Source organism: Corylus avellana, chromosome 11 (genome assembly GCF_965113065.1).
Source record: "Corylus avellana chromosome 11, dhCorAvel1.hap1.2, whole genome shotgun sequence".
Lineage (NCBI taxonomy): Eukaryota > Viridiplantae > Streptophyta > Magnoliopsida > Fagales > Betulaceae > Corylus > Corylus avellana.
In genome coordinates this window covers 3,297,781-3,325,177 of record NC_142500.1, presented here as the reverse complement: position 1 = coordinate 3,325,177, position 27,397 = coordinate 3,297,781, and the positions used below count along the sequence as shown (strand labels likewise).

The 27,397-nt window shown below is 35.7% G+C and overlaps 4 protein-coding genes and 1 non-coding gene across 6 annotated transcripts; 2 read left to right on the top strand and 3 right to left on the bottom strand.

The window, feature by feature from the left end:
• Nucleotides 1–2,196: 2,196 nt before the first annotated feature.
• Nucleotides 2,197–3,743, bottom strand: LOC132165698 (uncharacterized). Its single transcript, XM_059576358.2, has 2 exons — nucleotides 3,334–3,743; nucleotides 2,197–2,660 (listed from the first exon to the last, which is right to left on the bottom strand). The coding sequence occupies exons 1-2, from the start codon at nucleotides 3,607–3,609 to the stop codon at nucleotides 2,475–2,477; spliced, it is 462 nt and encodes a 153-aa protein (XP_059432341.2). The 5' UTR covers nucleotides 3,610–3,743; the 3' UTR covers nucleotides 2,197–2,474.
• Nucleotides 3,744–4,291: 548 nt separating this feature from the next.
• LOC132166129 (uncharacterized) lies at nucleotides 4,292–8,145 on the bottom strand. Its single transcript, XM_059576898.2, has 6 exons — nucleotides 7,927–8,145; nucleotides 7,769–7,838; nucleotides 7,498–7,603; nucleotides 6,077–6,175; nucleotides 5,853–5,987; nucleotides 4,292–5,711 (listed from the first exon to the last, which is right to left on the bottom strand). Exons 1-6 carry the CDS (start codon nucleotides 8,060–8,062, stop codon nucleotides 4,452–4,454), a joined length of 1,806 nt encoding a protein of 601 aa, XP_059432881.2. The 5' UTR covers nucleotides 8,063–8,145; the 3' UTR covers nucleotides 4,292–4,451.
• Nucleotides 8,146–8,321: 176 nt separating this feature from the next.
• TRNAL-AAG (transfer RNA leucine (anticodon AAG)) lies at nucleotides 8,322–8,402 on the bottom strand. The gene has a single exon. It is a non-coding gene; the product is annotated as a tRNA-Leu (tRNA).
• Nucleotides 8,403–11,950: 3,548 nt separating this feature from the next.
• LOC132165623 (kinesin-like protein KIN-13B) lies at nucleotides 11,951–17,677 on the top strand. 2 transcript variants are annotated; one of them, XM_088511835.1, is made up of 12 exons: nucleotides 11,951–12,376; nucleotides 12,486–12,674; nucleotides 13,518–13,712; nucleotides 13,971–14,078; nucleotides 14,702–14,779; nucleotides 14,860–14,941; nucleotides 15,290–15,449; nucleotides 15,529–15,831; nucleotides 16,073–16,291; nucleotides 16,377–16,878; nucleotides 16,963–17,028; nucleotides 17,099–17,677. In XM_088511835.1, the coding sequence occupies exons 1-12, from the start codon at nucleotides 12,251–12,253 to the stop codon at nucleotides 17,273–17,275; spliced, it is 2,205 nt and encodes a 734-aa protein (XP_088367961.1). In that variant the 5' UTR covers nucleotides 11,951–12,250; the 3' UTR covers nucleotides 17,276–17,677. The 2 variants fall into 2 exon arrangements, with proteins under 2 accessions (XP_088367961.1, XP_088367960.1); XM_088511834.1 differs by having other exon boundaries at nucleotides 12,471–12,674.
• An 8,210-nt stretch (nucleotides 17,678–25,887) lies between these two features.
• Nucleotides 25,888–27,183, top strand: HSFC1 (heat shock transcription factor C1). Its single transcript, XM_059576471.2, has 2 exons — nucleotides 25,888–26,288; nucleotides 26,373–27,183. Exons 1-2 carry the CDS (start codon nucleotides 26,085–26,087, stop codon nucleotides 27,126–27,128), a joined length of 960 nt encoding a protein of 319 aa, XP_059432454.1. The 5' UTR covers nucleotides 25,888–26,084; the 3' UTR covers nucleotides 27,129–27,183.
• Nucleotides 27,184–27,397: the final 214 nt, after the last annotated feature.

Below are 27,397 nucleotides of genomic sequence, written 5' to 3'. Positions count from 1 at the left end.
TTGAACGTTTTAAAATTGATGGAGAGGGTAAATTGCATCAAATTGAAAGTTCAAAAGGTGAAATTGATAGTTTTTTAAATTTATGGGGATCTTTTCAAAACGTGGGGTAGTTGAGGAGTCTAAAGTGAAATTTTCCCAAAATATAAATATGTAAAACTAAAAAAATGTTTTTTTAAATATATATATATATATATATATATATACATATATATATTTTATTAAGAGTGACACGTATCGTCATTTTATTGGCATTGATATGTCATCTAACCGAAGCCATCAAATATTTTAACGGAATTTGATTTCATAGACTAAATTGTTTTTTCAGGATATCTTAGGGACCTCTAAATTCACTTTGATACTGAAAAAAAAAAAAAAAAAAAAAAAGTAATTTGTAATTGATCAACTATATGGACCAATTTTGTATTTATCCATTTTTAAAAATTAAAAAAAATTGGTCTCTAACATACAATGATGGGGTAAGGGACAATTTGGCCCCTCACGCCCCAGCTCGGTCATGTCACATTTTATACAAGATTGACCTTAAACTCTACTCAATGCTCATGTCATGGGGTTTCAATTTTTTTTTTTTTTTTTTTAATTTTTATTTATTATTTTATTCAGTAAAAGGGTTAATCTTAAATAAAACTGTATTTTATTCCAAAATAAAATCCCATTCCAACAGATATTCCACCCCCAAAACTAGATGACTAAAACCTTATATGTAATTCTAACTTATTTGGTCTCAACCTTCATAACCAAATTCGTATTTCTCTTTCCAAGAGGAGACATAAAGTTTAATCAAGGAGAAGAAAGGACGATTATTCCTATTCTATTATGGATAAAGTTTTCTTCCAAACTGAGTTAAAAAAATTTTCTTCGACCTAATCTATAAAAGTGACACATGTCCCTTAATATGTGAAATACACATGTTTTTTTAATAGCAGAAATAAAGTTGGAATAAATTTTATTAAAAACTAATGTGCATTTCACATGTTATTAAAAAAAATGACATATTTAGACATCATAAATAAAGAAATAAAATACTTACATAAATAAAGAAATAAAATGAGTAAATAAAACTCCAAGCTAAAGACTAAAGTAAAGGCTACGGAAAAAATAAAATTCAAAGATTGCTTCCTATCCCCTCTTTCCAGAAAGAGGCAGCCATGGCAATGCAAGTGGTACATTCAGACTGCTACAGAATTATCTAAAGCCCAATTTCACGAAGCTTATGCGCTTTTTCACTTGAAACTTGAAAGCCCATCTGCTAAGCCGGAAATTTTTTTGGGCCAAACTTATAAAATAGAATAATGTATTATTTAAAATAATACAACTGATATGGCATAGTCTTCTTGATAACACAAGAAGATTAGCTAAGAGAGGAAGAATAAGACGATGAAGAAAAATATGAACGAAAAATGGAGAAAGATTTACCAAACACCGAGCTATGTTTGCTTCGCTGGACAATACTTGTAATCTAAACTACAAGTCATCTGCTAGATGGACTAAACGACTTGTCATAGAACCTTTCGTGCTTGCTCTCTCGCACCAATGGCAATTACTCATAAAATTTAAGGTAACAGCCCTACGCTTCAAAATTAGACTGAAAAGTGTCCCAATAAGAGTTTTGCATGAAACTTCCATCTCAAACTGGGAAACACAAACATAGTTGAGCAACCTTCTATCTCAAATGACCATTATCGTCCACTTCATACATACATGCAGCACATAAAGCAAGATTTGACATGAACTAAACGCATCTCCAGTAGGAAGAGCAATTTACTTCAAAAATGTAGAAAATAAACAAGTACTAAACAGGAACTAGAAAACCATACTTTGTTAAGGAACTAGAAACTCATACTTTGTTAAGGAACTAGAAACTCATACTCTAAATGGGCAATTGAGCACATGCGGCCAAAGACCATGTCAGCTTGCAATTATCTTATGAAGAATGAACCTAGATTTTAAAGTTGTCTAGAGAAGCCAAAATGAACCAAATGAGAAAAAGAAATGCTATTTAGTAGACGATTGCCATAAAGCTGGGATGACGTGGCAGTAAAAGTCAGCTCTTAATTTTTCTTTTTTACAAGCTCTTACTAATCTAAAAGCTGATTTTCACTACCACGTATAACAGTCTACTAAATAGACTTACTAAATGAATAAACCCGAATAGAGTCGAAAGGGAAACAGTCAATCTGACTCCCAAATCAGAAGCAATCATTCATTGAATCCAGTCTCTTGTATCGCTTACAAGTCTACCAAACCAGAAATTTAAGCTATTCCCCAAAATTAGCCTGCAAAAATATCTCAACAAGAGTTGTGAGTGATCCTTTCAGCCCAAACTTGTAAACAACACTTAAACAGCATTCTACCAGGATGACCATTACATCATCATCCACTCTTTATATGCACCAGATAAAGTAAGAGCTAACATGAACTAAGTGAATACAAACAAAATTGCCACTAACAGAGTCCTACTGCTTCTCAGGCTGCTCTGGCTCTTCCTTATCAGGATCTTCCTCCTCTTCCTCTTTCTTCTCTTCGTCTTCCTCATCTTCTTCCGGAGGATCATATGGCAGTGGAGGTGGTAATGGTGTTTTCATAGGGCTAAACTGGGGGAATATATCGGGTCTACGCCCTGGCTTCGGCCTCTCCCACTCCTGCCATAACATATCGAAATACATTATTTATCAGAATGCCACAAACAGAAAGTATTCATAGTGAAAAATAGACCAAATGCAACAAGCTCCTAAAAACATAACATGCTATGGCTTCCCATATAGAACCACCAAGTAAGTCCCCTCTTTAAAAGGTTGAGATGCACCTACCGTACAAAAGTGAAAAGCTCATCTACTTTCTGGGACTACATCTAAAAACAACATTAGAGCCCTTAAACAATTTTACCAAATTGACTACGAATGTTGGAGCTCCAATATCACCCCAGGTCCTAAAAGTGGGGAACAAGTGAAAGCTGAATTTTCTAGAATTGTATAACCACGTGATGTCTTCCCAATCATCCCAAACAGTCGCACAAGCATTACTATAAATAGAGCAGATTTTTTCCCGGAAATTGAGGGTTTCTCCGAGACAGTTTACATACAACTATACAAGTTCAATTAAGGGATATAGGCTTCAACCAGAAATCTCATAAGCTAAACTTCCAACTTCTAGAGGATTTCCACGGATTTCTGATTGAAATTTTCATCTTTTTAATTAAAAGAAAATATTATCTATAATCAGCAGGAAAACCATAATTCACAGTAATTTCACATTGATTATCAGTGTAAATTAAGGAATTCATGAAAATAAAAAAAGAAATGAAGAGAGAAATACGATGGGGAAATCGAGAGGATTGCGGCGGGTGAGCTTCTCTTCATCGGGGGCCATACGGACGACCTGCCTCTTCGCCCTCCCACGGTTACTTGAAACCACGAGACGAGAACCGAACGTTGGAATAGGGAGCATTCTGCAGCGAACGAGATGGCATGGGTGTCCCGAAGCAGCAGCAGCAGACGAAGAAGAAGAAGATGGAGCTGAAGATGTTGCTGCCGATGGATAGGGCACAGCTAGGGTTTTCAAGGTGGGGATTGAGAGGCAAAGGGAAGCCATCGCTCTGTTCTCTATCTCTACCCTAAGCCTCTGCCTCTTCCACAACTCTTTTAAGTTCACAGAATTTTATTTAGCGTCGGAGAAACAAGGCCAACCGCCTCTCTACGGGGACCCAAATTCATCGGATTTGACCCTCTTTCTAATATTTTTTTTTTTTCTTTTTTTTGATACCATTTTTAGCGTTACCTTTTTATTTTTTTTTTAAGCCCCAAACTCTACCTACCTCAAGCTCAACATGTTTTTATTTTTTATTTTTTTCTAGCAAAAGAAATGGGTGCAACTAATAACATGAAATAATTAAAATAGCTCGACCCATGGGTTAAAACTTTTGGACCAATCCTAAAACATAATTTGTTAAAGAGCAAATCTTACTCTTATTTTATTGAATTGATGGGCATTGTTACATCACCTCAGTAAGATTAAGTAAAACTATGTTCATAACCCTAGCCTTCAGATTAAGATTCACAAAAATTAGCTAACAATTTAAATGTTTATTGTTAGAGAGCTTATGTAAGTCCTCGGTGTCCTTATAAGTGGTCAGATAATCCAAAATTTATTTAGATATTTAAGTCTCACATGAACTCTCTAATAATAACGGCTTTGGGCAGCTAATTAATGTGAATCCCTTAAGAAACAAGTAGAAAAGAAAAATAAATAAAAGAACAATTAGTTGACACAAGTAATTTGAACACGCTCTCACCTCTTTAATGCTACAAGATGTAGAATTGAAAAGAACAGAAGTTACATAGTTTATCAAGCACCATACCAGACAGAATTAAGGGTATAGAGTTGGTTAATAAAAAGTTTACACAGAACAGCTCAGTTGGATTCTGTGAGAACTTTCAAGCTTTAACTCTCCACTTCCCAATGCGCTTTCGTGCTAGCAATGATTTAGACCTCAAACACACATTCTCTTCATCCTCACTATCCTCACTGTCTAGGACAATTACTGATTCAGATATGGGTGATTCATTTGTTTTCTGTCTCTTGATTCTCTCATCAATCTTAATCTTGTCATCATAATTCGACTTCCGCTTGTCATCACACCTGCCATCTTGTTCTATATGCAGGGCTTTGGATGGATCTTCAGAGAGTTTCTGAGAGTGTGACAGCAGCTGTTTGTGATCATCATTGGTCTGTTGCAATTGAGCCGGACGACCCAGTGACAGCTTTCGACCAATCCTGCACTTCTGGCGATTCACATCTAAACCACTAATCTCTGATTCCCTTTCATAACACTCTCCCACCTTCGACATAGATGAACCTATAGAAGGGATTTTCGGGTGCGGAAGAGTTGTCTTGTGAACTGGAACCACATTTTCCTTGTCATCCTTTTTCTGTGCCTGTGAGGAGTCTCTGAAGCCCAATGCAAGCTTCTTGCCAACAGTACAGAACCTCTTACAATTTAAATCACCGTAGCCATTTTCCATTTTATCCATAAAATCCTTACGAGGAGGCTGTTCAATATTGTTAACCGCCGGAAGAATTGGCGAGGCTTGATGAGATGCATTTGAATCGGACTTACAGGGGTCCACAATCATTTCCTCGTTGCAGCCATCACTTATCTGGCATGCATCTGAAGATCCCAGCGGCTTCTTCTTGCCAACAGTCGGCTTGTTTGATATCATATTTGTGCTGTCATTTATTGATTTACTATCTTGTTCTTGATTTCCATAGTGATGGTTGCCAGCCTTCAGCAGTGATGACCTTGAAGAAGTCATTGAAGACTCCTGAGCTTTAGATGACAGATCGCAATTTGGAACCAGATTCGCCTTGTCATAGCCATTTCCCTTCTCGAATTGATCAAAGGTTTCTAGTGATAATTTCCGCCTGGATCCGCATAGCTTATCCTGACTCCAAATGTAATCATCATTCATGCCTTTTGATTCTTTTCTGGCTCCTTCAATTTCCATCTGTTTCTTGCAATTAGAAAGTAAGATGTGGTCATTAGGCACTTCATTCACTTCCCCAACACCATCCCTTTTGTGGGTCAAGCCTGAGGAATCCAGCGACAACTTCCACCTAGTTCCACATTTCTTATGACTTACAACATTCTTATCAACTACATGCCTTGACTCTCTGCCAGCTGTGTTAACTTCCATCTGGAATCAGAGATTTATAATAAAAAAAAAAACATTAAAAAAACAAAAACAAAAAGGGGCTTCAATTTTTTTTAGTGGGGGGGGGGGAGGGGGGGGGGGGAGGGAGGAGAGAGGGGAATTTAACCAACTTCACTCTAATACCGTGGTTGTTTTTGAGTGAATTTGATTGCTTTGACTGCTACAGGCATTCCCACCAGCGCCAGCCTTGGCATATTTCTCAGTCATTGATCGAGCCTTTTGGTCAAAAGCTTGTCTGTTATATTTGTACTCTCTACTCTGCACATTAATCCAAACATTCATCAAATCAAACAGGCTTCTGTAACCAAAACTAGTGCTCCAACCAATTTGTGTGCATATCCACTTACCGCTTCACACATTAGGCCATCATCAGGATTGGGTTCACTCAGTAACAACCCTATGCTTGTAAGCACAGTTGAAATGTTTAACGATGGTTGCCACGCCCCCTAATTAATCACAACAAATACCTTGTTACAATATAGACGATGAAGACCAACAAAATCACAATTTTTAAACAGCATTACCATTTAAGCATTTCATTGAATTAGGGTATTGGATATGGGTAAAACATATGTTGCTAGTTGACCCCCCCCAAAAAAAAAGAAACAATTTCCCAACCAATTACAGGTTATCAATATGTTTTGCCAAATAGTTCAACTACTGACCCCCCGTTATTTTTCAAAATTAAGAAAACATAAGATGCAGTTCATATAAGAAATTAGGATTATGGTTTTCACAATTACATTGACATATTTCTAGAAAAGGTTACTGCAATCTCCCCTTCCCCCTCCACTTGGGGCCGATAACTTATCAAGTAAAGGTGATTGCCAGACAAGTTGATCAAATATTTAGAATGTAAATAGAAGGATACAGCTTAAATGCTCGTGCTTAATCTGTAAATTTAGCACTAGCCATTTGCCTACCAACAGGAAAAAGTATAGAAACCAAAGAATGTTAAGGAAAAAAGAAATTTTAGAAGACACATTGAAGGACCCCCCTTGACATACTCAGATGACCAACTGGGATCTAGATTGTTCATAAGCACTTGCTGAAAAGGAAGCTTCCTAAACAGAGGCATCAGTTGCCTATTGGAGTCCCACTTCCGCCACAAGTGGAGTAACTCTCACTTTCTCTTTAAGTAATCCTTTGTAGCTTTGACTTTGATATCTATCAATACAACCACTGCATCACCAAAACCTAAACGTATATGCAAAAAACTTGAGAAATTCAAGCAACTTAACTCATGGAATCATTCTATTTTCTCTTTGCAGGTATACGTATATAGATGAAACACCTCACAAATGCATCAAGACCGCTCACATTTAGTCTTTCAACTAACTAAAGTAGAATCTATACATTTGATCATGCTAAATCACAAACCTCAAACTTGTCCACACCCAACTTACAATCACAAATCATTGACAAACTAGTGAAAGATGTAAGGTAAAAAAAGTCATGAAAATTAGAAATATGAAGACAATCATAGGCGGCTATTCATTGCAGAAATGGTATTGAAAAAGGTCTTTAGCTCCGCTACCTTCTTCTCACTGTCTTAAAAGGTCCAGTCATTTCTTTCTTTCCAAATACACTCACTGGACAAACTAGAGAAAGATTTCCAACAAGAAACAACATAATCGTTTTTTAAAAAAGTACCACAAATAATGAGTGAATCACAATGCTGAAATTTCAAGCTATGCACTATCCCCAAAATAACAATCAACTCGCACCATTTTAACAAGCAATCACAAAAAATAAAAATAAAAATCACCTTTGGGGGAAGATTAAGAATGTCAAGGCAAATTCGGCCTCCATTGTCGATGTTAGGGTGGTAGATGGGTGTGGCAAATGTAACACTTGGAGGCTGAAATGGGTACCTGCAATGGCCACAAATTTTTACTAAAACAGTACCCAAATGAGCAAATTTTTTTTTTTTTTTGTAAGTAATTCGCCCCATGAAGAAGGGAAGGGGAAGGGGGAAGGGGAGACCCAAATGAGCAAATATTAGAAACCAACCAGGCTTAGGTCTAATTTGGACAAACCTTTCGGGTATTTGAATTTTAATATGAAAGATCCCTTTGGCGTATACAGTCTCTTCGGGACCTTCAATCTCTGAAAGACAGACCACCAACAATTAGACCCCAAAAATCGAAGATTTGAGGAATACGAAATTGAAAAATTTTACAACATCAGAACTTACGGGCATCGATGGAGGACAGGGAGAAGAGGTCAGAGTCGGCGGAGAGAAGCGGGAACGACGCGCCGGGAGGGGGGTCGGAGAGGAGGAGCTTGAGCTCCTTTTGCATTCGCAGGCTGAGCCTCGCGGCCTGAGCCATTACTGCGCTTTTGGCTCTTGGCGACTTTTCGTAACTTGCATTTGCTTTTGGATTCGTGAAAAAAAAAAAAGCGCGGGCAGTGGAATTTTGGATGAGTCTGTAGTGTGTACCGTTCCATTTGAATGAAGCACTTGTTTGGCAGGATGATGATGATCTTGCAGTGGAAGTCTTTTTGAACGGTGGAGATCTTTTGATCTCGTTTAAAAATGTGGGCTCACGCAAGACGACCGGGAAGTTAAAAAAACAAAAAGGAAAATCTTGTTGAGAGTGGGATTTGAACCCACGCCCTTTCGGACCAGAACCTTAATCTGGCGCCTTAGACCAACTCGGCCATCTCAACTTGTTGATGACCTTTTCTTTATTTATTTTTATTTAAAGATTTAATTAGTTGAAAATGGTGATAATTATGTTAAATAGGAATATTAATACAGAATTTGAATGCCAACAGGCAACAAATATGAACATTTACTTAAAATTCCTTTACAATAATTGTCACATGTTACATGCTACATGAACCCGTCCCATAATCCAACCACATCATTGTTGAAGTGACTTCTTTCATTATTCGCCCACGCACATGTCATTAATAAAATCTCCTAAAAGTTATCCTTTGATTTTTAGCAAAATCAACCATTTTGATTCTATCTTTTGCAAAATTATTAGCAACCATATTTCAAAATCTCCTAAAAATCACAACTAGTTTTGATTTTTGTATTATTTAGTAAATACTTAATTTAACATCTTCATTAATTGAGTAATTCATTATCAAGATGCACTTGATAAGCAGTTGACCTAATCTCTTAGTGGATATTGTGAGAAGAAGACTAACATGTTTGACTCGCTACAATTAATAGAAAAATATGAACATTGTACCATTTGACAAATCATTTATAACCAAAATATATGAATTACCACTTTTACACTTTCCAATCATGTAATATCTAGTTTCTTGTACCCAATTTGCTAAAATTGGAGGTTATAATTAGAATAAAGATCAATTTCAAAATGTTAGAATTTAAAATGTTTGATTTGAAAACGCAATTAAGAGTTTGATATAATCACGGTTCAACGTTTAAAATCGCAATTTAACCTTTAAAATTTGGCAATTTTTTTAAAACACGCCCATTACTTGTGGGTTGAAAACGCATATTTTATACTTTTTAAAATTGTAATGTTTTAAGAACACACTCCAAAATGATATATTTACTTAAAAAAAAAAAAAAAAAAATTAGACTGTTAACTCGTGAAATAATTGTCAAACACGCTTTCAGTGTTACATCTATGAAAACGAAATAAATGGAAAAAATTAATTTGATAAATTTAATTTTTAGTTGGAAATTAATTAGAAATTACTTGTATTTTTTTCCTTGGTGTGTTGAAAACCTCTTTGGTAAGGAAAAGTCAAAATTAGTTGATGGACTTTCTTCCTTTCTATTTCAATTTAGTCATCAATTGTCCTTAAGAGGTAGCTCAATCGGCTGTGAATCACGCTTCATGAAGTGGAGATCACTAGTTCAAATCTCTCTCCCATTTCCCTTGTGTGGACATGTCCAAAAAAAAAAAAAAAAATATCAATTTTTCAATTTCAACATTTAAGTCTTCGGTTTTACCTAATTTCAAATACATTTTTTTGTTAACTTATCATCTAATTAATTAACTGTGTGACACGTATAGAGCATTAAATCAATGACATGTCACTTGCATTTGACACATTATACCACTGAGTAATCTTATGAGCATGACTTTTATCCTCCAAATATGATATAACTTTTAAAATTATTATTAAATTTATGATGAATTACTATTAAATTTTAATTAAACTGTAATTTAAAAAATCACATCACATTTGACTATTTGAGGAGATTACAAAAAAAAAAAAAAAAAAAAACACAAATACCCTACTTATAGCATTGTCATATACCTATGAGTAATAGTTTAAGTCCCTTTTGTGTTATTTTAAGAATGATGTGGATTTTAAAATCATCTTTATACTTATAATTGATCATTATTGAATTTTGATCAAATGATAATTTTAAAAGCCACCATATTTTTTAAGTGACACAAGAGAAACTGTTAAAATTACTCATATACTAATTGCATGCAATTTTATCTTAAATTGCATATATATATATATATATATATATATATAAACACAAATAATAATAATAATAATAAAGGTCGATGAGTGAAGGACACCAACCCTTTAACGAGGGAAAAGGATCCTCTCCATTTCAAAATCCCTCAATTTCCTCCATTTAGTGCATTGTGAAGGGTAGTGTTGTCCAAAAGTTTTAATAAGGGTAGTGCATTAAATGCAATACCCTTCAAAATGCACTAAATGGAGGAAATGGAGAGATTTTGAAATAGGATCCTTTACGAGAGTGAAGGCCTAAGTAAGGGGAGTCCTCCCCTCATAAAGGGTTGGCGGCTAACCGTCAAAAGTAAAGGACGACCAACCCTTTTTTATGAGTGAAGGGGAGGCCTCCCCTAACAATCGACACCATTTAATTTGTTTATTATAGTATATTTTTAATGTCAGGTAATTTGTTATGTGGAATGTACAAAGTGAGCCACGTGTTATTGACTCACTTTCAATACTTAAAAAATTAGGATAAAACTTAATTACCTAGGCACTAATTTAGATTTTGGTAATAGTTTTAGCATGTAATTTTTGGTTTTAATTACATAGAAATATAAGAAATTTTGTTTTGTAAGGAATTTTTTTATTTAAATAATAATAATAAAAAATATAATGTGATATAAAAAATAAAACTATTAGGTAGTATGGACCATGACCTGTTCGTCGCCAAACGGGGCCTCTGAATTGAATTTATTCTCAATTGCTTGGAGTTTTCACAAGCTTTTTAATGAAAGGTGCGATGTGGGTACCCACCTCCACATATATGTATACTTCATTCTCCCCCACCAATACCATCCAACCCAATTCAAATTAAACTTTCCCTCCCTTTTGTCAGAAATTAAAAAAAAATCTGACACCAATTTACCGACTACCTTCCAACGACATCAAGCATTTTCAATGAGTGAGTCGTGAGTCGTGTTGCCATCTTAAAAAATAGCAGGTGGGCTCCACCCAAAAGGAGTCGAATGGTCCAAAACAGAGACAAAAGCATGATCAAACGGTGTCCAAGGCAGACAGCATATCACAAATCGGAGCCCGCAATCCACTGAAGCGGCCCACGCACTCGGCCGACGTGAGGAGTGAGGACCAACACAACTCTGCCACCGCCAGAGGCCACTTTTCACACTTTACCAACAAAACAAAAGCGTGACCGCTTCAGACCATGCGCTCTTCCGCACACGCGCCTACCCCACGAGCGTCGTCCAGAAGCGTGATATCTATCTATAATAATAATAGTCTGAATTTCAGAAGGATGTTATCTATTTGCAATGATTTTTGGCTCTATTTGTTAGTATGTTTTACGGGTAATTATTTATTTTTTATTTGAAAAATTGTTATAATATATTAGAAAGTTTGTGGTTTTGATTATTTGAAGAACGGTTTGCATTTGTTTATTAAACTACGAGAAGTATTAAAGAATCAAATAAATAAATTATATGAATTTTAATCTCGATGATTTACGACAGTTCTAAGAATTGGTGTAGATTTTAATCAATCTGTTTGTAAACAGAAAAATGTTATGGAACTCAAAGAGGATATATAGCCGTGAATAAACAATTCAAAAAAAAAAAGCACATGGGCCCCGCCACTCCTCACCTTCCTCCGCCTCCGTAACGAGTGCAAACTACGCGCCAGTACTCTTCAATCTTCCTCCTACGTACGTGCGTCCTCCGTCTGTCTCCATACGTAGTTACGTACCTCGAAAAATGCCCTCCTCTCCTCAACCCGGCCTTTCTTTTCAAAGATTCAAAATCATATTTCCTCTCACTCTCGCTGTCTCTCTCTCCTCTTTCCTCTGGCACGGTTCGTTTAAACCGGAAAAAAGATAGAAAGATATTCTCCAAACACCGTCTCTCGGTCCGCACGGCTTCTCACTAAAGCTCCCTCACCTCCTATATTTTTTCAAAATCTTCAAGCTAAAATTCAAAAAAAAAAAAAGGTATAATATTTGGGAAGCTTAGTTAGTAGACTGACTGTACGGACGGCGGAGCTGGGAGTAGGGGAAGCGGAAACGTAACGATTAGATCGCAGAAGATCTTCGGAGGAAGATGAATGTGGTGGGGAGACAGATGTCGCGATCTAATTCGTCGTCGCACCACCAGCGTCAGTACTCGGACCACTTGATCGACGCCTCGTCCTCTAATAAGTGGCTCCAATCGGCAAGTCTCTCTCAGGTGCTCCATGTCTTTGAAAACTTAAAAAGCTTTTGATTGCAGACGGGTAGTTCATGAATGTGATTGTGACGCCTTTATGTCTTCCAAAACGTAGTCGTTTCATGCGCAGGACTTTGGGTTCTTTGGTGGAGGACTTCAGGGCTCGAGAATGAGCCGGAACGTGGCAGTCAACCCTTCGACGCCTCCGGGTTCGCGGTCCTCGAGCATGAGAAAGAACGGCGACGACCAAGTCTCGCCGAGCGAGTTCAGCCCAGGGTTGCTCGATCTCCATTCCTTCGATACTGAGTTGTTACCCGAGGTGAGGCTCTGTCTTCCGAAAATGTAGTTTAACTATGGCGTTTTTCGGCATCAGATGTTTGATAGTTTTCTTGTGTGATAGAGAGGCTGTTGAAATGAAACAAGAACCGTAGCTAAAAATAAGGGTGTGGGTTAAAGTTGGGTTTTCTTTAGATGGCACAAATTCCAGATTTTCACCATCAAAATTTGATGACATTTTGGCAATTGCACGAATTGGATTTTGTACCTTAAGATCTTTGTAAAGCACATTTTGACCTTTAAATAGTTTCTGCTGTCTAAGGTTTTTTCACTTCAATAACCAGCCAGAGTTCCACCCTTTAGCGTTGTGCTTGCAAGCACAACATCCTTGTTGATTGGAAACTCTATAATTAATTGAAACATTAATAGATAGTTGGATTACATGTTTTCGAGTACCACTTTCTGGATTAGGCTGGACTTGCTCGTCTTGTTTGTATTGTCTTCATGCAAATTATTCAATTTTAGAGCTTTCAAATGTTCAATAGCAATGGTATAGAGCCTCTTATGATGGCTGGTCGCTACTCCCTGCATGGTTTTATTTTCCAATCGAAAGTTGGATTTCATGTTTTTGCATTGGAAAGGTGATCCTCACGTGGGTGATCAAATCACCATATGTAGATAACACTAGTTATTTTTTTCTTCTTCTTCTTATTATCATCTAACTTGTACCTCACATTTGTCTGCTTTGATTGAACATTTTTTTATCTCTAATTTTTTGTTGTGGGTAAATTTATGAGAACTTACTTACCAAAAAAGAAAAACGACAACTTGGTCAGACTAAGTTTTAATAAGTGTTAACTGATGTTTTTGTGCACCCCTTCGCTAGATGCCGGTCCCAGGCCTTTATGATGGATCGCAACTTCATCCAACTCTTCATGGTACGAGTTTTGAAGACTCTGAGCCATTTGTTTCCACCAACAGGCTGACAAACAGGACCCGAGGTTTGCCTGAGAATAATCTTCTCAAAAGTTTATCAGTGGATAAAGAAAGGGCCAACAATGTTGCTAAGATCAAAGTTGTGGTATGTCTCTTTTGATACAATTTGAAAGCTGTTCTTACTCTTTACAGTGTGACAAGTGGTGACTTTTGATTTCTTGAACAAAGAACACTCGGACTAGATTAATCAAGCACTGCTTGTAGTAAGATGTGCATGTTGTAAAGAAACTTCGAAATGGAGCTGCATAATCACGACTATGCCTAGAAGTGCACCGTGCATTTGTGCTGTGTTTGACCACCTCTTTTCTTCTGATGAAATTACTATTAGTAATTGTCACTGCAGGTGCGGAAGAGGCCACTGAATAAAAAGGAAATGGCGAAGAAAGAGGAAGACATTATTACCACAGAACCAAATTCCAATTTTCTTACAGTTCATGAAACAAAACTCAAGGTGAGCACTTGCTGGGTCATTTTCTTCTTTGGCATTTGTCATGATGTCAATATCTAGTGGCATTTCCCTTTTTCTATTTTTATTTGGTCATATAAAGGTCAAAGCCCCAGATCCCACTCACCTGCACATATGCCTTCACCTTTTCTTGTATTCCTGTGTGGGAATATGCTGATGTTTGGCTGAGGCTAATGAACTCGTTTCAGTTAAAATTGTGAGAGTTCTAAGACAACTGGACTTAGGTTTAGAAGTTGGAACCTAATCGTGAGGCATGTTTTGAATGCCTAACTCGATAGAAAAGATTGTTATTGTTTTCTACTTGAACTGGTGTAAGATATTGAGTATTTCTAATATTTGTATGTACAAGAACTTTGATTTCCTTTTTATTATTCAATGCCTATATGTGAAATTGAAACTGAAGAACTTGGGAGTCTTTGAATGCCTAATTAGAAAGATGTGATTTATACTTCTCTATGTTAATAGTGGTGGTATATACCAGGTGGAGCTGTGTTCAAACTCTGAACTATTTTAACTCAATGACTATGTTGCTTATCGGAAATTCTATATAGGTTAAGTGGACTGTAGGGCCTGATCTATTCCGAAGTCTAATTCACCCATTTCTGCAGGTTGACTTAACAGAATATGTTGAAAAGCATGAATTTGTTTTTGATGCCGTGCTGAGTGAAGATGTTTCAAATACTGAAGTGAGTATATTACAAGACTTGGTTTACATTACGATGATCTGTAAGCTGGGTTTACTGGATCTCTTGTTTTGTTACTGTAGGTGTACTCTGAGACTGTGGAGCCAATAGTTCCCCTGATTTTCAATCGAACTAAAGCAACCTGCTTTGCATATGGGCAAACAGGCAAGTGGTTAGGTCTTCTGAATTGAGAAAAGTTCATGTAGATCATATGACCGACTTACAACTAGATATTTACTAACATGATTAATCTTTTCCCTGCATTTAGACTTAGAAATTAATTTTAAAGATCTCTTTGCAAAAAAATTTCAGCTTGAGAAAATTATCTGCTTGTTATTTGTTCTTTCCGTGTGAATGGGAAATACTAGAAGTTTTGAGCAAACAAATAGAACCTATTTCTTCTTTCTTATATTGTTGTGCACTTGCTTGTTTTTTTTCCCTCCATATCTTGTTCTTATTTTTTTTAAAATATTATTTTGGATCAGCATAAATTTATTATATTTGCGTGTTCAGGGAGTGGCAAGACTTACACGATGCAACCACTGCCCCTCAAAGCTTCCCAAGATATTTTAAGCTTAATGCACCACACATACCGGAACCAAGGTTTTCAATTATTTGTCAGTTTCTTTGAGATATATGGTGGGAAACTTTTTGATCTCCTCAATGATCGCAAGTAAGTTTTTTATCCTCTGGGATATATATGCATTCAGGTTTTCAGGTTCATTTTCGTAAATGAATTCTACTTTTGGCAGAAAGCTTTGCATGAGGGAGGATGGGAAACAGCAGGTGTGCATTGTGGGTTTGCAAGAATACAGGGTATCAAATGTTGAGACGATCAAGGAGTTTATTGAAATAGGAAACACTACTAGAAGTACAGGTACAACTGGTGCAAATGAGGAATCTTCCCGGTCGCATGCTATACTTCAGCTTTGTATCAAGAGATCAGCTGATGGGACTGAATCAAAGCCTGCACGACTTGTAGGCAAGCTATCTTTTATAGATCTTGCTGGAAGTGAACGTGGTGCAGATACTACTGATAATGATAAACAAACAAGGTAGGAATATGTTTTCTTGAAACCTGAGCATCATGATAATTTGATACTTCAATACAGTAACAGTGTCGGATAGTTATTGCTAGGAGATATTCCCTGCCAGAAACTGGACCAAGTTACCTACACTTGATTTGATTGTTATTTATTTTGTGACTGTCCATAACTGCCACTGTTCAACAGTCTGACTTGTGGTGAGTTTACCCGTACTTTTAATCATTGTATTTATTTTATATTTTGGCTGCAGAATGGAAGGTGCTGAAATCAATAAGAGCTTACTTGCTTTGAAAGAATGCATTAGAGCTCTTGACAATGACCAGGGTCACATTCCTTTCAGAGGGAGTAAGTTGACTGAAGTTCTTAGAGATTCATTTGTTGGAGACTCGCGCACTGTTATGATATCATGCATTTCACCAAGCTCAGGATCATGCGAACACACTTTGAACACACTAAGATATGCTGACAGGTATATATATTATTGTCCAAAAATGGAAGTGAGGAATTAGATCTATTACTTCTTATATTTCTGATTATGTATATTTATATTCCAGAGTGAAAAGTCTATCGAAAGGGAACAGCACCAAGAGGGATCCGTTGTCTTCATCTTTAAACCTTAGAGACTCAACTGCATTGCCCTTGTCTTCAGCTTTATCAGCTGAATCAATTTTTGAGGATAACACAACTTATGTACCCCATGACAAGAACAGATTTGGCTGGTCCAAACAGATTGAAAGAGAACCCTCCCCACCATTTAACATGGACCGTGTTCCTAGTGGGAGGATGGAGGGAAGTTTGCCTGCAGGTGTATATTCAGATTATTACAAAGGTCAGAGAGCTGGTCAAAATGACATGACTGAAGATGATTTTGATTACTCTCAGCAGGCCTATGAACACGAGAAACCGCCGCGTGTGAATAATAAGAAGATAGAGACCTACCATAAATCAATTTTTGAGGATAAGAGGAAGATTGACACTCAGATGAAATGGAAGGATATGTCGGATTTTGAAGCCAACATTTCCGGTTCTGATGATGATCTTAATGCCCTGCTAAAGGTAAACCACATTCTAGGTATCAAGTATTGATTTTTATTTCAATCATTCAATTGCTAAGTGAAATGCTGACATGCTCGATATCAGGAAGAGGAAGACCTTGTAACTGCTCACCGTAGACAAGTGGAAGAGACAATAGACATTGTTAGGGAGGTCAGTAACAATTTCTTTTTGACTCAATTATTCTTATTTGGACTTTTTCAGATTGTAATCATTTATACAGGAGATGGATCTGCTGGTTGAAGCTGATCAGCCAGGCAATCAACTGGATGATTATATCTCCAAGTTAAATGCCCTTCTTTCACAGAAGGCTGCTGGAATTCTTCAACTGCAGACCCAGTTGGCCCAATTTCAGAGGCGTCTGAATGAGTATAATGTTTTGGTCTCTTCTGGTAATTGAATTCATTAGGGGGGAGACTGATGATGAAAAAAAAAACCATTGTTTGATATGGAATGGATTTTGTTGAGCAATTGTTTTGTGTTGCTCAGTTTCTTCCTTGGAAGTTTGGTTTCCATTATATCGAGCCTAGTTTCTGGCTCAACGCTGTTGTTGTTTTGACCTGAGCTAGAGGAAACTTGATCTGTAAATATATCTCTGCTCACTTGCACTTTCTGTAATGCTCTGCGGCAGTATAATTTGTCAGCAGTGGAAACACCCTGCTTGGGTTATTGAGTTTGTTAACATAGAGCTATAAATCACCAGTTAAACGGCTTTTGTGTAATGGACCATGCTTGACTTGAAACTTGAAAGTGATGGATTCAATTTGCTATTTGTTCCCTAACAAACCTTTTTTCCTTACTATCTTTGTCGTTTTGTTCTTATTACTGTACTTTCTTTTGCTTATCTCTATTATTTGCTCAATGACCTGAAGAACTGATTTTCTAAAGACCCGCAGTCATAAATTAGGAAAGTTATCCCATATCCACATGAGTTTTGGTCCGGTGAAAATTAAAGACTCGAGTTTCTAATTTTGATAATTAAGAATTTGAGTTTTAACCATTTAATATAAAGGTTTTGATGTCGAGTTTTTAACAATAGAAGTGTTAGATGACATCTTGCTCATGTAACATGAATGAAATTGTGTAAAGCGTATTAAAAAGTCCCGTCATAATTATGTCATAAACAAAACAACATAAAATATGAAAAAAAAAAAAAAAAAAAAAGGGTTGGAAAGGCCAACATACCCCTCAAATTACTACCAAATTTATAGTGTTTTTTCAAATTTTCAATTAGGATAATGTCCTCTTAAACTATCAAAAAATTGTCAATTTTTCCCTTGAGGCTAAAAAAGCTGACAATAACCATATAGATTTTTGAATAAGACAAAAATATCCTTATAAATTTAAAATAATAATAATAATAATAATAAAAGAAATTTTTTAATTTTTTTAAACGGAAAATTTTATTGAAAAAACTATATTTAAAAAAAAAAAATTTATAAAACAACATTTTTTTTTTAAATCGAAAAATTTTAAATTTTTATTATAAAAAGGTAATTTTTTTTTTTAAAAAAAAAATTTGGCCAGCCCATAGATTTTTTTTTTTTTAATTTTTTTTAGAATTTAGTATTTTTGTTTTTATTTTATTAAGGGTAATTTCCTCATTCGGCAAGCATTGACCATTTTTAGTAGTTAAGGACATTGTCAATTGTTTTTATTTTAGGCAAGGATAGAGTGTTGGCTCCATCCTCAAATCATGTGGAGGCCAGGGACGATACCCCTTGCAAGGCGTGCATGGGTGGATAGGGTTGCTCTAGGTATAAGGACCTAGGGCTATCATTGGGTAGTTTTTCCATGGTCATAATAAGTTTGGAAGATGATAGAGTCCCAGCGTACTTGCCTAACTTCAGTTTAATTTTTGCCTTACTTTTTTATTTAAAAATAATAAATAGAAAATGAAAAAAATGTTTGAAGCAATAATATTTATTTTTGATCTTACATTTATTTTGTATTTTTTTAAAAATACAAAATGATATTTTTCTTCATACAAAATGCTTAATTAAGAAGGACAAAAAATAGATATTATTCCTTCACACATTTTTTTCATTTGCTATTTAGTTTTTTTTTTTTTTTTTTTTAAATTAAAAAAAAAAAAAAGATAAAAGTTGAACTTAAGTTGGGCAAATAAGTTGGGTACCTATCATCCCACTATATGTTTTGATCGGATATTTTGATGTAATTAGGTCAGCTGTTTTAGTTTTTGTACAATCTCCATATATAATAGCTTAATTTATATCTTTCTTGAGCTGTATGTTATTGTCTGACCTTACAGCTTTAAAACACAACTCTTGCATCTCCAAATACATTTACAGTAGCGGAGATTTCGCAATCAATGAAAAATTGGATGACTTCTTTAGCATAAAGTGTTTGAACTTGCATTTATAACAGGCAAATAAGCTGGATTTACTTAGTAATGCTATTGCCTATACCCGTTTTCTGCTTCAACTGTGTCTGTGTTTTCAAAACTTATAAATTGTGCAACAACACCATAGCAAATATCCTTATTAATCATATAGAAAGAATGTTTATTATATAAGTAAACTAATTGAAATAGAAATATGTTTAGATATAAAAATGAATTTTCTGTAAAAGTTTTTGTAGGTGTAGTATTTCTCTCAAGTAAATTAAACGCATCTAGCTACCACATGTATGATATAGTGACTTTCCATGATTACAGTACTCCTTGGGTACTTTTTCCATTGTCGGCCCTAGGATGTTTTGGCTGGATATTCTAATGTAATAAGGTCAAGTGTACGTTGCAGTTATTATGCAGTTTTGAATGATAAAACCACCCTCCATAATAGTTTTATCTTCCTTAGGTTATAATTAATGTGTTTTACTGCCCTAAAAGAAGCTTGTAATTAAGCAAGTATGCTTTAATGTCATTGATAAAAATTCTTGATTCCGTCCCTAATCATAATCCTTATTGCTATAGGATTACACACAATAATACGACAAGAATCTAGAACTGTCTTAGTCACGTCACTAGTGGGAACTCCTTGATCATCGCTTTCAAGACATGTTGTACCAAAATCTTCGATTAGTCAAATTTCGAAGTCGGCTGAATCAGCCAGAAAACTCTAATCTACTTCTTTCAAAGCCACAATTGGTACAGAACAACACTGAATATATACGTAATTACATAATTCTGATTTAAATCGGGACAAAAATTGCAATATTTAAAGCTAGAAAACAAGCTGCAAACAACCCCAACTCACTCCACTTTCTTGAGATAAGAGATTATAATCTTTGTGAGGCTAATTCTCCATCTAATTACAATTAATAATGAAGATGGCCCATGCCCACCAATAAATATAGACCACGTACGTTTTCCCACAATACAGGGCACATAAGATGGTGACAAGTTGCTGATTTTCGTTTTCATGATAATTCTATCACATGGGATCGATGAGCAAATTGATCTTGAAGATGGAAGATGATTGGTTGAGTATCTAATCCACACGTTGGAACCCATTGTGTTGGAGTTGTTTATCAAACTTAGACCTTATGAAAACACGTACACCGCCATTAATTTTTCTTTAAAAAACACACCACTCCGACCTTTTTAATTAATTATATAATTTAACCGACCCAATCAGAGAAGGCAGTTCTTAACAAACCAATCAGAGTCGCTGTCCTTAACCAACCAATCAGAGAGTCATCACTATCTAGCTTTGGTAATAGGACAATGTAAGCTTACATAATTAAACATGATTATTGACCAGAGCTCGAATAATCAATAGATAGCTTGAGTTAGACGTAAAATAATATTTATATTTCTTTATTTTTGCTAAATCAACTCGATCTTTCTTTGAGATTCCATTAATTAATTAAAGCCAAATTTATTGTCAAGGATCATAATAAAGAAACTCTAAAAGAAAGGGTAAATTTTTGGTATTTCCTTTCCTTAATTAGGCAAAAATATAAGGAGAAGAAACACACTGAGATAACTAAAAAGAAAACAAATGATAGAAGAAAGCCCTCAAGGGAGTAGGGGTGGGCATGCATTAGAGGTGGCGGTGGAGAAAATGGGCTTTCTATTTTTCGTATTCGCCTATATATATATATATATATATATATGATAGAAAGTTAGAATTACCTCCGACTTATTTTCGATTGAGGTAATTTCCTACCACCTCTACTTCCGAAATGCAATCTTTTTATTGGATCGATCAAACTTGCAATAATGACTGTTTTGTATTTGTTTAAGGTTGCGACCCTACTTTTATTTAAGCGCAATAAAGACGGCTTAATCAATCATAAATTGTATTTTTGTATTCTCAATAAAATAAAATAAAATACTCATTGAGTGATTTTTCTTTAGTTTTCCTTTATACTCGGAATGGCTGTCTTAGCTGATTCTGTGTCTAAGCATGGGGAATGTTTTCATTGGAGTTCCAGCCAATGGCAGCACATGACTAGGAGAACGAATCAGAATGTGCCCTATCATATCAAAATTAATCTTAATGAAGTCCGGTAGAGGAGGAGGAGTTCAAGATTCTGATTTGGAGAATCCATTGGACAGGAAACGCCAGACGGTCAGGTGCAGTGTATGACTTTTCGCGTACGTGGAGCGCCATCTGGATAGAAGAATTGATAGATAGATATATAGGAGGTGGAGGTTGCCCCCTGAACAACCATACATGCAGCTTCTGTATACCTGATGGTAACGACTATCGACCGTTGGGCCCAGGCCACACCTACGTAGATTGGAAAAATTCGTGTGGGACGTTGCATTAATGTGTCGCTAGATATGTTACGAACATTCGAGGTTAAAATCTTCTTCTTCCTAAAATCTCATGTTCAGGATGTTTCAGCCTTTCAATCGTTGACTTCAATTACAACCATCAAAATGCTCCCGAAGATCTAGCATGTTGTCTATTTACCCTATATATATATATATATATATATATATATATAAAGAGAGTAAAACTACAGGCTTCTTAGAATCCTCCTAAAGTTGTCCCAAATGTGACGTAACTTTTAAAATTACCAATAGATCAAAAATCAATAAATCACATCTCAAATTTAACGGTGATTTTAAAAGTCACATCACATTTGATACGATTCTAGGAGGACTCTAAGAAGACTTATAACATTACTCATATATATAAGAAAAATAATAAGACAATAGGAAGGAAAATTATACCAATAATTAAGGATAATATAATGCTTAATTAATGTACAATAAAATTTTACAACTTTTGTCTCCTCTAAAGAAAATCTAAAATTGTTGAATTTGTTTAGGGGATATACTTGAATCTTTCCCTTTCGAGAGGCAGATGACACAAGTCGTTATCATTATATTGCTTAGATAGTCAGAAATAATCGGTTAGGATAAATTCATCCATGTTATGATTCAACATATTGGAGCCTATTAAGGTCTTTTGACGTTGTATTAAAAGTTCAAGATCTTTTTATTTTATTTTATTTTTATTTTTTGAGCAGTTTACAATTAGGTAAATGGAAAGGGTTATATGGGGCTTTCCACCATTGATCCTAATCGAATTAAAAATGGATAAGTATTGGAAATAAATGCTTCTAAATTCAGAGTTCAAAGCGGCTTAACAAAAATTGGCTCCCTTTGAAAACTTTTGTAGCAGTCCAATCTTGGATTTGCTGGAGTTTCATGATGGTATTGTCGATGACGGATGAAAAATGTAAGTCGAAAGTTAGATGTGTCTGATTTATGAGTAATTCTAGATAACTTACTTGTATTCTACTTGTGTCTTACTAAGAATGATGCGGCTATTAAAATTATCATTTGATCAAAATTCAATAATGATCAATCACAAGCCCAATGGTAATTTTAATATTCACATCATTCTTAGTAGGACACAAATAGACCATCTAAAATTATTTCTAATTTATAGCAAGGATGATGAGTAATTAATCACCTTCTAAAAACACACATACAACTGCAACCTTCAATTAAGGCCATATTCACTTCCAGATTACTTGTTATATTAAATTGACATTTATTTTTAGAGCATTTAATTTTTATAAGCATTTTTAATAAAGTTAAGAGAGTAAATAATTTTCTCATGCATTTCATATTGAAAGAACATATGTCAATTTAATATAATGGTTAATTTTTTTTTTTTAATCTAATTGGAAGGAGAACTTTATCCAAATAAAGCTCGAAAAATGTCAAAAGTCCAACCCTTTTACAACTTTGCACCCTTGCCGACTTGTGATTAGAAGGGATTTAATGCAATACAATATAATATTTTGCTCCAATCACTTGCTGATAGGTGTAAAAAATTATATAAAAAAGATAATAAAATTTGCATGGTTAGCAATTAGTCATAAACCTTTGCAGGATGATGCGACATATGTGTGTTTTATTGAATGTGAACCACAAGATCCTCATGACTAGTTATCTTATAATAAAGAGAGTGATAAACATTTGGTCCGAATAAATCCAAAAGTCACTTCAAAAAAAAAAAAAAAAAATCCAAAAAGTGACGAAAGCTCCCTAATCTATGACGGTAAAAAAACAAAAAGATCTTCAAAAAATATTATCCGAATTAAGTAAAAATTACTAAAAATCAACCGACAGAGCTCTAATTAGGAGGAGACAAAGCATAGATGATAGAGTATATAAACCTGCTCCCCACGCTCCTAACAGCACTCCAAAAGTTGGCCTTAACACGTCGCCGAATAGCAGAGCGTGGCGATGCCGTGTTGTGCCAACGAACGAGCAGTCTTCGCCCAAAAGTAAAGGCAAAAGCAAATCGGATACCGAGGGACCGAATCTAAGCCTCTCATTTATGCGCTCACTGATACCGCTTCTTTAATTCAATAAACTATTGTTAGAGTAATAAGTAATTTTAAAAGTTATTTTACATTTAAAATAATTCTAAAAAGAATAAATGAAGAATTATAGCATCACTCCTATTATTATATCTTCCCACGTTCTTCGCCGGCCGCTTCAGTCTTAGCACACTGTTTGGGAGCTGGGAAGGAAGAAGATGAAAATAATTGTAGAAATTTATGGCGGGGTCGAACTCATGGAGTTGGAGCAATTATTCATTGCGGCTTAAAAATGGATTCAATCTTTCTTTTATCTCTCCACCATAAAGAAGGGTTTTGGATTAAACATGTTATATCAATATTCTTAGGAAGAAAATCAGTAATTGAGTTTTGTCGTGTACAACACTTCCTCACTAGGAGTTCGTCACCCCAGATTAAGGTAGAGTTAGCTTCAAGGGCTGCCATGCTGAACCCCATTATGTGCATCACCGCCAAACAAAGGAAGCTATTGAGCCTGCTTTGGTTCGCATTAGCGAGCTACCTCTTGAATGAGACAAACTGTACAAAAGGGCCTTAAGACACGTTGTGCTCCTTCCACCAAATTTTTGATCCGAATAGTATTAATGATCACGTCGTCCATGGCACACATCCTCGTACAGTAACAGAGTGTCCAATCAGCACGCCCCATTCTATAGAAGGTGTGGGCTCCATGTCCACGCACGTAGGGGATGGCCCACCTTCTACAAAGACCACTGCCGAACCTACTCCCAGTGATCTACAGGTTACATCATAGACAAAGCATGATCAACGCTAATCCTAAGGAGGTTGAACATTGAATAATGAAGAACCGCTAGGGGGTCGTCCGATTGTATGGCCATGTAGGTTTTTGACCATGTAATGCACATATGTATAAAACAAAAATCCATTTAATGAGAACATAAGGCATATTCAGATTACACCTATCTCCTTTTTCTCTTGTGTGAACCTTTATTTATGTTCCCATTAATCTTTGTTATTTAGCTATTTTGTGTATTATTACTTAAATCTCTCTGTGACCGGAAACTGTATTAACAAATATCTTACAAAATTCTAAACTATATGGTCTAAATTAAATTTTTAAAGACTAAAACAAGTAATTCTCAATTTTAATTGTTTTACATGAAAAATTGTCTAAGAAAATTGTTATATAATTCTTATTATTATTATTATTATTATTATTTTGGAGGAAGAAAGGGTCAAGGTGCGATGATGGAAGAGGAAAGTCGTGTCAAACATGTTTTATGTTCATATCCACATTGCTCCTTTGAGAGCTAAAACCATTATGCTCTATTTTCAATGATGTTTTAGAAAATGGAAAGCTTTGAAACATAGCGAAAAGAATCTATTTGCATCTTTCTAAGGTTCACATTGACAAACGGATATACTTGGAAAAACAATGGATGAAAAAAGAAAGAAACAAAAATAAAATGATGAAAATCAACAATTCCTTTCCTTCTTTCAATCTAAATCGAACTAGTTTTTATTCAAAAAATAAAAATTATTCAAAAAAAAAAAAAAAAAGATTAAAAATATATATGGTAAATCGGTAATTCTCTTTTGTTCTAGTTACATTCATACTAATAGAATCTGTTCACACTGGAATTCAAAACCTTATTTTAACTTTTTTGATTTTTTATATCACGTCATTATCTTTTTATTACTATTCAAATAAAAAAAATCACTACAAACAAAACTTTTACACATTTTCGTATAATTTTTTTTTATTTTTTTACACAAAACATTTTTTTTTTTCTTCATATCAATCTAAATGGATTACAGTGTTTAAAGAAAAAGCTTTAACAAACAAACCCTTAGACCTGAGATGGTGTTTGAAACTCTTTTATATTCCCTCAATTCCAAATAGATGATATATATATATATATATATATATATATATATAAGTGTTTAAAATAAATAACATTAACATCTGTCATCTGTGATATGAAATAAATAATAATGTATCGCACAAAACCATATTATAATATAATATTATTTCAAGAGAAAGGAAATTCAATACCCACCTTGTCGTTTAGCGAGCAAGGGCGACGTCGCCGACGTCGCTTATTGACACTAAACTCCCCACTCTCCGTATCTGCGCGTGGCAGAAACACTCAAAATATCTATCCCCGGACCATGATATTTATAACAAAAGATGATATAAAAGTGGAGCCATGTGGGTCCAATCCCGTGACCAAAGAAAATATAACAACGGCCCAGATGCTGCCACGTTATCTCATGCTACTGTACGTGCTTCTGTTTATATATTACGGTGCCGCCTCGGCCATTTGTTGCCCCCTCACGGTTTGTGTTGTCTACGCCCCTCTTCCATCCATCTCAGAAACGGAAAGCGATAAAGCTATAATACTCTGTGTGAGTGTGTGAGAAAGAGATCGAGAGAGTGTGTGGTATATGGAATGGAGGCGAACAACGTCATCGCGCCGTTCATTATGAAGACTTATCAGATGGTCGACGACCCGGCGACAGACACCCTGATCAGCTGGGGGAGAGCCAATAACAGCTTCATCGTCACCGACCCGTTAGACTTCTCGCGGGGGATCTTACCTGCGTATTTCAAGCACAACAACTTCTCCAGCTTTGTTCGTCAGCTCAACACATATGTGAGTAAAAAACTAGCACCAATTTATTTATTTATTTTTTATTTTTTGATTTTGTAGACCAATAAAAAATTATGTGTTAATCAGGGGTTCAGAAAGGTGGATCCTGATAGATGGGAATTCGCGAACGAGTGGTTTCTTCGAGGCCAGAAACACTTGTTGAGGAACATCGTGCGGAAAAAGCACAGTCGGCAAGGGAAATACGAGGAGCTAGACGAGGAAGAGATGGTGATGGAGATAGCAAGGTTGAAGGAGGAGCAGCAGGCCTTGGAGGAAGAGCTGCAGGGGATGAACAAGCGCTTGGAGGCCACCGAGAGACGGCCGCAGCAAATGATGGCGTTCCTGTCAAAAGTTGTGGAAGACCCAGATATCCTTCCTCGCATGATGCTCCAAAAAGAGCACACGAGGCGGCTCGCCGGCGAGAAGAAGCGGCGGCTGATGCTACCCTCGGCGTCGTCGTCTTCGTCGATGAAGACTGAGGACGAAGAGCAGAGAACTGTAGGGGTGAATTCGTCGTCGCCGGAGACTGGATTTGAAATCGATAACTTTCGTGAACAGTCTTCGCCGGAGACACCAAGGCCCGGGTGGGTGAGCCAACGGCCGGTGATGGGTCGGCCTCAGATTGCGCAACAGCCCTTTGGTTACTCCGCCATTGATAGCTCGTCTCTGCTGGTGTCATCGGACTACACCGGAATCGGAAATGGTATGGCGATGTCGCCGCCTGAAAGTGCCTTTTCGTTGTATGGGAATAGTACTAGTGGTGGGCAAATAAGCTATTTCACAGAAATGGCGGCGAGTTCACCCCTGCCTTATCCCTTTTCTTTGTTAGGAGGCGGCTTTTAACTTAGGGTATTAGTTGCTTCACATGATTTATATTGGATTTTGTCTTTTGTATTAATTTCTTCCTCCTTTTTTGGTTTTTTTTTTTCCTTTTTTGTTTTTTTTGTTTTTTTTTTTTGCCTTTTTAGTTTTTTTTTTTTTTTTTTTTTTTTAGTTTTATGGTTTTTGTAAACAAAGTAACGGATTAAATTATGTGTTGGATAATACAGTTTATGTTCATTATATCTCAAATATGACGATAAAAGTCAAATATATTTATCATGTGGGAAAAT